Source organism: Odontomachus brunneus, unplaced genomic scaffold, assembly GCF_010583005.1.
Source record: "Odontomachus brunneus isolate Ranch 3 - 2012 unplaced genomic scaffold, Obru_v1 Obru_scaffold_069, whole genome shotgun sequence".
Lineage (NCBI taxonomy): Eukaryota > Metazoa > Arthropoda > Insecta > Hymenoptera > Formicidae > Odontomachus > Odontomachus brunneus.
In genome coordinates, this window is record NW_022639519.1 from 1,070,230 (window position 1) to 1,082,333 (window position 12,104).

A 12,104-nucleotide genomic window follows, 5' to 3' on the forward strand; every position below is an offset into this window, starting at 1 on the left:
GTAATCTCTGATTTTCCCGTTGCAAGAATATAGAGCTACTTTGTGAAGGAGTACAAATGTTGAACATAAAATTACGCGCCGCAACTCGCGATAAGGACAGATATCCCGTACACGATGAAATGACGGCAGTCCTTTCCTTCTCTCTTCCGAAGTTGTTCGATGTTGGACTTTCTAGCGATATAAAAATAAATGGACGATCGCCGACGACGCGGTTCACCAGACCGTTTCGTACGGAAGGAAACATTCATTTTTCACACCGGGCGATTAATCGCGACTCAGCGATCGCGCACTTTCGTGGAAAAGATCGTCTCGATAAAGTATGCCGATCTTTCCCGTGGAGGCGTCTCACGGGCTCGCCAGGGCGGTCTTTCCCGCCTGAAAACGTACAATTTCTCCGTTACGCTCGAAATGGCCGGTAAACCTTGTGTCCAGGGGAAGTCACATAATTCCCCGCGGATATAATCGATCGAGTCGCATGCAAATCCCGAAGTACTTTCTCGATAAAAAGAGGTTACGAGGCTGCGCGCCGAGTCGCGCTCTGTTTTTCCACTTAAATTACCGACGTAATCGATGTCGCATCGATTGAGACTTGCGTCAGCCCGTTAAAAAAATTCGGGTCCATCTCGTCGTGCTGTAATCCCGCCCGCCGCCACCGCTGTGTCATTACGCAAGCCGCGACACGCACCATTTTTCTCGATATCATCTCATCGTAGCTTTTGTTACACAATTTGTTCCGCATTTCGCGTGTCTGCCGTTATCCTCAGACCGACTAACGAGAACGAGTGCCGCGGGTGTTGCCGTTGCTCCCACGAAAATAATTATATTGTTACGAGGGAGTTTCGCAGAAACGCGCCGGAATCAGCGGGTTTCCTATTAAGAACAAGGAAACTTTGATAGAGGAAACTCTCGAGGTGCGAACATACGTACCTACAACCACCCATATCGAAGTGCTCAGGTACAACAAGAGAAGGCAGCTCGACGATATCCTGTCTTGACTTGGCATGCTATTTCCTACTCTTTGGTATCGTTACCTACAATCACAAGAGAAACGAAGCAATGTAGACATCATAATGATTATCCTTATATTAAAGAACACATCGCTATATTGATGTCGCACATTACTATTAATTGTAGGCTTCTCAGAATGATAACTGATAAGTCATAGGCCTTTTCAATTCTTTTTTATTTTAGACGAAATCATACCAGCTCACGGACAATGCAAATCGCAAAATCAAAGAATCCAATAAATCTCTGTCCCTTCGCTTCTGAAGTAACGGTTTATGTATACACAATGTCGACACATGAGCTTTGCGTGTCCTTCGAATCAAATAAGGCGCGTCACGGAAGATGACAATGTATGTAAATGTCCAACAAATCTTCGAATTGAATTATTACCAAGATATCACGAAATAATTTTGAATGTCACATAACTTTCAGCGAGATTTTACTGAATGCAGTATACTTGCGGTATAACTGAATTATTATAGCATTTCAGTGAAGAATACATCGATTGCACTTTAAAGAATAATATGTAACTCATCTCTGTGATATTCAAACTGAGAGAAATTATCCGATGAAAAATTAAAAAATGATTTCCGATTAAATTCCGATCAATTTTTCGGATATATTCGATCAGAATATCCGATTAAATTTTATCGGATACTTCCGATTAAAATGGCATTTTATCAGATAAACCGATCAAAAAATTATGAATCGATATTTCTTATTAGATGTTTCCTGATCAGATACAAAAATTAATCGATATTTTGATCGGAAACATTCGTTTGTTATTTTTTACCGGGCAATTTCTCTCGCTGCATTACGACAAAGACATCCAATTAGAACAGCATTTTTCATGTTTTTCTCATCAAGTGAAGGTGTCGGCAATTTTCGTGGAACAGCCGAGAATTTATTATTTATTAATGCGATTGCATTATTTGGTAATGTAGATAATGACGTCGAGACAGATTCAAACAAAGCGAACAAGCTGGAACGCAAACTCCCGAGCGCGCTCGCTACGCGTAAAAATGTCTACAGTAAGGCTACGCAGTAGTTGAAAACTGCGACTGATCGTCCAAGGGTATTCGCGAAAGGCGCAGCATATGTGCGAAATTACGAGGAGGGGAAGAATCTGCATTCGGCGGAGCGTAACTTGTACTTTCCTCAACACGAACGAGACGTCGAAAATAGCGTCGCCGACGCGAACGAGGAAACGAGAAAGGTTTTCGCGTTTTCACGGTCGCGAGAATTCCCTTGCGCGATAACGCGACTGGAATTTTTCTCTCTTTTCTCTTTATGAAAACAAGCGGCGGTTGATTCTCGTCCAAACGGTGTCACTGTTACACCACGTGGAATTTTTGGGCATACCGGACCTCGTCCGTTACGTTGCTACCTGTTGATAAGTAGGCCAACAAAAGAGCCAGAAAGGCACGTCGCGTCGACGCCCGTACACGTCCTTCAAACGCGTAAGAAATAACGATGGTTCTTGCCTAGACATCGACAGAACTCGTCCTGTGATGTGGAGAAGTTAACGGAATTTGCGTGCAATTCTCCGCATAAAAATTCCTTTGGTATCGTGGGATTTTATTCTGATAACGGAAGTTCGCGATCGAACGGTTTTTGGGGATTTCTTGATTGATAGAACACAGGTTTCTTCTTTCTAAAGTATAATCAGTATATTTTTCACTAAAATGTATTATAGCTGATGATTTAGTCACGAGTATAACACTACGATCTCGCTGAAAGGATCAGTTAATAATAGTGATTGTTATCATTATTGATGTAATTTATAAACACAGACACGGAAAAAAATTTTGTTGAATTAACCAAATGTCTGGTAAAATATAAACCAGAATTCCAGTTGAAGTTATCAGAACTCTATGCTTAAATTAACAGATTCTGATTAAGCAAACAGGATTTCTGATTAATTAGAACTTGTGCAACTGTTTAAGTTAAACTTTAGTTCTAGTTAATTAAAATTGTTAATGTTGTTTTGTTAATCAAAATCTTATTAACTTGAACACAGAATTCTGGCAATTTCTATTGGAATTCTGGCTCGTTTATATTTTACCAAAAATATTTGATTATTAATCTAACCAAATCTTTTCTCGTGCACTGATTAAAATTAGTGAGATATACGATAAAGCAGTAAAGGAGTATTTCCAGTGAAAATCAGTAAACACTGATTTAACCCGAAATATTTTTGTTGATTCATTTCAAGAAAGTCGATTCTTGCTTTAAACACGTTTGCTAAATTTATGTTATGATACAATTGCTTAAATAACAGCATTTTATGTTATGATACAATTGCTTAAATAACAGCATTTTATTTTTCATGAATATCTCATCCATTGACTTTGCTTTGATTAATACCCATCGTGGCGTTTGAACAGCCAGAGTAAGAAGGGAAAGAAATAAAACTGGTTTAATCGAAATATGTCCCACGGGGCTTCGATTGATAAATGGCGTCGGGCAATTTGGCAAATAGAACGTAATACGCGACAAGGGATTTATCGAGCGAGCAGGTCACGCGATTTCGTGAATCACCGATTTCATTCGGCACTGGGATCGTATTGAAAGCGGTTGAAACGGAAATGAGTTGCAGCCGACGGAAGTTCAGAATGAATGAATTACGCTGAATGAGTGATACAGCGCACACGTGCGTGTCAAGGCCATAAGTGGCAACTAGATACGTCTTGGAACGCAGCTTTAGAGTCAAAGGCCCGTATTCTGAGTTCTCTTTTAACGATAAATGAGTCTCTCATAAAAGTGACTCATAGCCAATCAGAAAGCTTATAAGCCACTTTTAGAGGATCATTTATTGTTAAAAGAGAACTCAGAATACTGGCCAAAGTAGAATTCGCGATTCTTCTCTCACACTCTGATCTCGCAAAGAATTTAACCTGTTATCTTGAACAAAATACATATACACACATAGGCGCGCATAAAGGCGCATGGAAAAAAGTTTGATTAATCAAATGTCTGGTGAAATATGAACAAACCAGAAATCTGTTCGAGTTAACAAGATTCTGGTGTACGAACAAGATTTCTGATAACAAAGACCTTGTTAACTTGGAGAGAATTCTGGTTTGTTCCTATTTTACCAGACACTTGGTTAATCACAGTTGCCAGTTTCGATCATTTTCAACTACGTGTTACTTCCGCCGTCGAGAAAGCCAGAAATGTGGATCGAAGTTCGCGGCAGCGTTTTGCAACATCGATGCCGGCCGCGCGCTGTGACGTCAATTAAATTTCACGAGTAATTGCTGAACTCTAATCCGTCGGGTTGCAGTGGGTCAGTGGGATCGGTTTCGGCGAAAGTCGCGGCGGCACACGCAAAAATTTTGCACGCGAGCGAACGACGCGCCGCGCCGTTTCCGGATATCTCTCCTTTCTTGTTTATCAGCGTTGCTTTATCTCTACCTGACATCTCGACAACCGGCTATTGTAAACTCCCGACAGAATCATCAAGAGTGATGCAGGCGTTTAAATAACAGACAGACACGATCTTGCACAGATTGCTGCTCGTTAAACGTGCAGCGCGTTCTTCGACGAATGAATTCTCACTCTCGAGATTTCCAAGCAATCTTAGTAAAACCGAATTTTTTAACACCGTTAATTCACCCTCTTTTCGCGAGTCAAAGCGCTTGCAATATTAATTTGAAGTCTTTATCGTTTTCACATCCAAAAAGAAAGTCTCTATTTGAAAGGTGCTGTATTTTTTGTAATTCTATATTCTAAGAAAATTTTTACCGAATAGATTTTTCTTCTAATAAAGTGAACTATAAATCGAAAATCTACTAAATATTATTCCAATTTATTTCCTTTCTTTTGAATCAAAAGGAATGTTTGTTTGGAGTAGGATATTCTCTTAGTATTTTTATTATATAAAAACAAGACTTATGGATAAAAGACGAAATTCTTCTAGCTTTAAGAATATTGTTATTTAATTTCTTTTGATTTTATAAGAAACCTTTTGAGACTATATGAGTAAAATTATAGAGTAAAATTCTCTAAGATTCAGAGGATTCCACTAAGAATGATATTATATTCTTTTGAGTGTATATAACATTGTTGAAGTAAAATACATTATTACAGTTATTATTACACTTATTTTCCTAACAGAAAATTTAATTTCTATGAAAGCATTTGGAGTTTCTGTCTCGACATGTCAATGCTTCGCGCGAAAATCGTTTTCAAATTTCCATCTGCGCTCAAATTGCCGTGTCGAGGCGGTGAATCGAGGTGCGAGCAAACCGGCCAAGTGGAATACGCGGCTGACCGTTATCTGACCCACCGCGGGGCCTCACGAAAGAAGACTCACTTAAGCTCATTGCGTGCGAATTTACGTAAGTGCATAGACGCAGCGTACGCACGTCCCGATCGATGCAACGTCTAACGAGAACCACGCGGAATAAAACGGCCACATGCTACCGACTGTCGTCCCATCGTTTCTTCACCCACTTCCACGTGTCGATCGGTCGAGACGTCGTCGTGGTTGGCGATTCGGATTCGACATTGAAACCGTATCTTTCGGTGCTGCATCGACCGTCACATCGTCGCTAATTAAATTTCTCATCTTGTTTGCGAATTATAAGTTTTAAATTTCCTCACGCGAGCCCAAGCTCACGATTCACTAAGGAAATCTCTTGTCGACAATTTGCCATTTTTCACTTAATATGAAGGGTTTCCAAAAAAATTATTTTTATCTAAGTCGCTGAAAAGGTCAGCAACATTATCAGAATATATATTTTATCTCAAAAAATATGATCTTATTTATAACAGATAGCTTTTTAATACAAAGCCTCAAGAGGATTCCTCTAAATCCGAAAGGAACTAAACTCAACAAAAAAACTCTAGTTGTAAGATATTATTTCCTATAATCCAATATTCTAAGCGAGAATTCGGAAGAATATAGCTCTTCTATTGAAATGAACTATTAATTGAAAATCTACTAGATATTATTCTAGTAATTTCTTCTTTTGATCAAGAAAAATATATTTACTTCAAGTAAAATGTCCTCTAGAAGAAATTTTTATTCAGAATAATACTTATACTGCAGATAAAAGAAAAAAATTCTCTAATTTTAAAAATATTGTGTTTAAAATATTTTTTTTTGTTTTAGAAGAATCCTCTTGAAGTCATATATCCTTTTTAGTCCTGACAAGAAAATGGTACGTATTGACACACAAGAATCGCTTTGAAACCGGCATCAATGTATATAGGACAATCTCAAGGGCTCAAATAAGTATTATAGAAGTTTTATAGATCTCCATTCACGCACTATCAGTGAACCTGTTTGGTGTTTAATTTTTAAACTCGTCATCAGACGGGTTTTACCACAAACGAAATGGGCTCATTTCTCGAGTATCGGGATGAACCGATGATAACGAATTGCAATACCCTTGAGATTGTCCTCTATACGTTGATACTGGTTTCAAAGCGATTCTTGTGTGTCAATACGTACCATTCCCTTGTAAGACGAACTGTTTGAAAATTTTATAAAAGTATTAAGAAGATTTCACACTTGAGCAAAAAAATAGAAAACAGAAAGACAGAAGCCAATTTGAACTCTGGTAGAAAAGCAGAAATTAGTCAATTACCATGTGACCACCTGATCACAAGTTTTGATTGGTTTCTGCTTTTCTGCCAAGGTGTGAATGCCCCCTTAGGTTTTTGCTTAACTTTAAGGATCACTAGGATACAAAAATAGTTTTGTCAGAAGTCTTAATTTTTTTATATTGCAGTGCAACCAACTGTCAGACTTCAAAGATGATAAAGTAAATAAATATCCCACATATTAATCGATAGTCTAGTATGCTAAACATATAGTTTTATAAGTTTAAAGAAAGTCAGATTACAGACTTAAAAAAAGGTCCAGTCGACTGGACACTTAATTTTGACGATGATTTTTAACTGAAAAGGATATAAGAGGATTCTGATAAAGATGAGATTATATTTTTTGGGTGAATTTGATTCTTGAAAAACAAAAATTAATGGAACAAAGAAAATGCGTGCTCTAATTATTAAAAATTGAAAAGGTTCTTTTATTTGAAATATAAAATTTATGATCGATCTCGGCGATGGAAACCGCGCGAGACTTCCGCTCCTTTAACTGAACGATGAAAGGAGATTTTTTTTTCTCTCATATTTTACGAGAGACGAAAGCCTATTCATCCGCGTGAGTACTCAAACTTCCGAGACATCCGTGTCTTCTCCGCCCGCTTCCGGCGAATTGCGCGCGTTACTTCCTCGAAACAGGTGCGACAAGAGCCGGCGATTAATGTCGTTGATAGGTGCGCTCTTCCTGCATCTCTTTTCCAATGCTAATGATCGCGGATATGCGACCTTCTCTTGCTCAATGTTACGCCGAACGAAAGTCACTATCACCAGTGTGACACGTGAGTGCGAGAGAAAGAGAGACGCGGTGCGCGTAACAACTTCGCAATTTGCTCTCGCACGACCGGCACGAAACGCATACGAACAGCTCGAACGAAGTTTAGGGAAGAAAGGAAGGAAGGAAAGAAGCAAGGAAGGAAGGAAGGAACGGAGACATTTCGCCGCGATATGAATGGCCGTACGAATAATTTACAGCGCGTGAAACCAGCGCTGTGCCACATATGCCGCGGCTCTCCTCGATCGGAGGATGAAAGTCGGCGGAGGGTATCGGAGGAATTCGTCGGGGCAACGAGTATCGTGTCGAGTCCGACAGCTGTGAGATGCGAGGAGATATTCCTTTTCAGGTAAAAGCCGTTCGGCGAGTCGATACAGATGAGAAGGTTACGGAAATAACTCGCTTGGATTCTGGACGCGCGCTCTCGCGACGGAATCTTACAGATTTTCAACCGAGCGAGATGTGGGAGACTTCATTCTGGCGACAAATTACCTTGAGGAAGCCAGGTATCCTAAAGGAATGTGAGGATGCGAAGTATCGCTTGCGCTAAGAAAAAAGAATTGAAAAACATTTTTTGTAGGATATACAATTTTTATTTCTGTGTGAATAAACTTTATATCCCATTAATAAATTTTCAAGTATCTTTTTCTCAGTGGCTGCAAAGTATTTGCACTGAGAAAAAATACTTGGAAATTTTATTGGTGCACTGAAAAAAGGGTTTAGTTGACGAAACTAAATTTTGGTTAAAATGGTCTTACTTTCTCAATAATATATTTACTTAGTCACTAAGCAAAGCAAAATAGCGGCAATTAAATTTTTTGGTTGTGTAATTACCAAACATTTAGTGTAATTATCAAACATAATTATCTCCCATTTTAACTAAGTTTTAGTTTCGTCAACGAAACTCTTTTTTTCAGTGTGGGACAAAGTTTACTTCACAGAGATAAACTTTATATCTCACAAGTAAATTTTCAAATGTTTTTTTCTCAATGTGGGGGAAAGAAAAGAATCGAAAATGACTCATCTCCGCGCGAAGAGCGAGCACTTTCTGCGACTTTCCAAATCGAAATATTCGCACGGTGACATCACTGGTCCACTTTTGTCACTTGGCCACCGCCATCGATTTTGCGCGTAACGCGCGTATGTATGTATACACACGACTCCTTCGCGAAGCTGCGATTTCTCGCGGGAGCCCACCACGAGATCTTTCCCGAGCTCGTGATATCCCGGCGCGGTGTGACACGGTTGATCCACTTTCGTCATCATCAGCTGGCCGGCGTTCGCCGGCTGTGATTTTCCATTTATAAAGTTCCAGTTTCCGCGGCCGGTTCAGGAAATGGGGCTTTTCGCGTGTGCACGTTCGCTCGCGGCAATCGTCCGCTTCTTCACTTTCCAGATCATTGTATTGCGGCGACGCAGACAGCGTGATTAGGGATCCACTTTCGTCAGTGGTGCTTGAGGTCGTCGCCGGCGCAATTTCCGTCTTTACAGAGCCGTAATCTATCGGTCGCAAGAAACGTTGCGACCGGCCTTCAAATTACTGTCCGCCACTTTTCTTTAAAATCAAGTCACTTGGCGATGATACATATACTCGATATACTCGTTTCCTGTCGCTAATAATAACTGAAGTTATTGAGAGAATCGTTTAGATTCGTTAAATCGCTCGTAGTATTAATAATTATAGTATAGATAATTTTGTAAATTATCGTTTATTTTATTTTCGAGTTTCTCCCGTCCTTGATAGTGCTGATATTTTTCGCAAAACGACGAAGTACTTTCACATTTAATTTCTCTAATTGTCGCGGAGCGTATCGTCACTTCGCAATGGTCGTCGGTTACGAACGCGATAACGAATGCTAAACGTTAAAATATTCCAAAGCATTAATTAACCTTCGCAACCGAAAATAAACCAGGAGAAAGAGTGATGCGCGATAAATGTCGTGCGGCGGATATTTCTTTGAGTTTCAATATATTCGGAATTTCCACTTGACAAAAAATACGCTTGCGGAATCCGTGATTGAACAAATTCGGAGTGACGAAAACTTAGAGCGACAATGTCAGAACCGTATCGAGTCTGTTTGGGTTTACTAAACGCATATTTTTATTTTCCTTTTTCCTTCGTCTCTAAAAAGGAATTAGTAGTGTTGAAGTGTTTTAGTAGCTAATGAAGATCTAACTTTAATAGCAATTATGACAATAGTTGTTTTTATTTCAATGATAGATTTCAGCTGCCACGGATACACTTTAGTTCCTACGGCTAATTCTTTTTCTGCGCGCAAAGAATAATAAAACGATGACACGTCGCGCATTCTTTTCCTTTCTCTTTCCTCGAATATCCGCGAAAATATTTCCGTCAATGTTTACTTTCGCCGGTGCATTTACTGATGCGCTGCTCATGATGCACGGGAGAGATCTTGCCGATACGAAACATTTTGCTTTCCTGCCCGGTAACACGTGTAACACAATCTAACGAGACGTATCACGCGACGTGGCGAACGTTGAGCGGGGAATACCCGCGAATTTCACTGATTTGTTCAGGAAAGCGGTCTACATTTCGCAAAATCGATCGAACGCGACGAATCGCCGAGGTGTTGCACGCACCGCGGACACGAGCTGACGATCCTTCTCGATCGAGGCGTCATGTTGCACGATCTTTTGATCAATAATATCGCCATCAATCGATGATTATTACTAGTATCATACAATTATCCGTTGGAACGTTTGTAGTTCGCGGCGCGTGATTTTCTCTGCGGGACTTTCCTCGCGACGTCTCCCGGCGGGGATTTCTTTCGCCCAAATTCGCAAGCGGCATGAAAAGGTGCGCTCTGAAAAGCTCGGCGGGAGAAACCGCCGCAGTGGTGTCGAAGAAAAGAGGAGAAACGACCTCGTCGAAAGAATGGCGCGGCGAAGAGACAAGGAGAAACATCGAGGAGACCGCCGTCGCCGTCGTCGTCGTCATCGTTGGGCGCGAGAAACTATGCTCCCGGGTAGAAAACGCCGAGATGCTTAATAATATATCGCACTTACACGCGCGGATCGATTGTCGGATGGCAGTCGCTGTCGCGATAATTTGCGCGAGCACGTCTGCAATAAACGTTAATTGTGACAACAGATAACGTTTCGCGTTTCACGAACAGCTTCATTCAGACGTCGACCGCTACTTTCGTCGCAAATTATGATTGATCGCGTTACTCACGGCGATAACGAGCCTTCTCGTGCAGGAACTGCACAAAGGAATGCCGTGCAACTGATAGCATTGTTGTCGATTATGATCACAAGTTACGCTCGGTGTTGATGCGTTCTTTAGCACAAAGATTGATCCAAGATTACTGTTCTTTTGCTTTTTTCTCTCTTTGTTTCGTTACAAATAACTTGCGTATGTCTGAGTCAGATTTTCGCTGAAACGAAGTCTGCTTAGAATGAATGAACGCGGAAAAATATCAGAACAAACGGGGAACATCAATGAACAGTTTCGTGATATAAACTATTTGGAAAAGATCTCAAAAGCTCAACTGTGCGCAGAAATATCTTTATTACTTTTACATAGAGTTTGTTTTGACAGAAATTTTATACGCGCGGAGAAAATTTATACTCCAAAAAACATAATTTTATTTTTAAAATATATTATAAGAAGATTCTTTTAAAAGAGAGAGTAAAAAAGAAAATATTTTAACACCAAGAAAAAAAAATTCTAATTGCAAGATGCTACTTTTTGTAAACCCATATTGTAAGTAGAAATTGTTATCAAGAGAATATTCTGTTTTCTATATAGAAAATTATATTAATTGGAAATCTACTAGATATTATTCTATTTTTCTATTGTCTTTTGCATAAAAAAGAATTTGTTTATTTGAAATTTTTGTTAAAAACAAGACTGTTATGCTGTAGATTTGAAAGATGAAATTCTTCTAATGTTAGGAATATTGTGCTTTATAATATTTTCTTTTTAATTTTAGAGAAATTTTTTTGAGAGGCCATATACATTAAAAAAATACCTAAAAATTTATTTGTATAATATATTATATTGTAGGATATACAATAATTTATTTTTGTGAATTTTCTTCTTTTCAGTGTATAAGAGGATTCCGCTAGAAAGATAAGATTTATTTCTCTAGGCTATAAAGATAAGATTATATTTCTGTGCAATTATATTTTTGTAACAAGATGCAAAGTAAAGAAATATGATATTAATTCATAAAATATATTGTAATAAAATTGAATAGAAGATGATAACAATATAATTTCAGTTTTCCCACGGTTTTTATAATTCACATTTTATTCTAAGAATCAGAACTTATTCTAAGAAATTCCATTTTCTTCAACCAAAACGTGTTGATTTTTTCATTATAATCACAAACTTTATATTAATACAATCAAATTTTTTTCATAAAAGTATCATCTCTATCATCTTCTATGAATTTCATCATATTTCATGAATTATAATCTGTTTCCTTTTCCTCTACTTTGCGTTCCGTTACAAATAGTTGGCGCGTGTCCGAGTCAAGTTCCCGTCAAAACAAACTCTGTGCAGAATTAATGAAGAAATGAGATATTCCTACGCATAGTTACACCTCTGGAATTTTTTTCCAAACGATTTATCACGAAGCTTGCTGGTGGTAACTTGTTCGCTCTAAAAACGCCGCGAGGAGCGCATTGTTACGCAACGCTCGTTTCCACAATACCGGCGGTCGCAATTTTTATCGAAATTCTC

At 38.9% G+C, this 12,104-nt stretch overlaps 1 protein-coding gene across 6 annotated transcripts in view; it reads right to left on the reverse strand.

Moving 5' to 3' along the window:
* The window catches only part of LOC116846737 (sphingomyelin phosphodiesterase), a 109,633-nt gene that overhangs the window by 14,220 nt on the left and 83,309 nt on the right, over window positions 1-12,104 (reverse strand). For all 6 annotated transcript variants that reach the window (XR_004378594.1, XR_004378593.1, XM_032820968.1 and 3 more), the window contains one exon: window positions 928-1,031. Coding sequence is in view for 4 of the 6 variants with exons in the window: in XM_032820968.1 (XP_032676859.1) it covers window positions 928-1,003 (76 nt within the window). In the remaining 2 variants the exon portion in view is untranslated. The remainder of the gene's footprint in view (window positions 1-927; window positions 1,032-12,104) is intronic.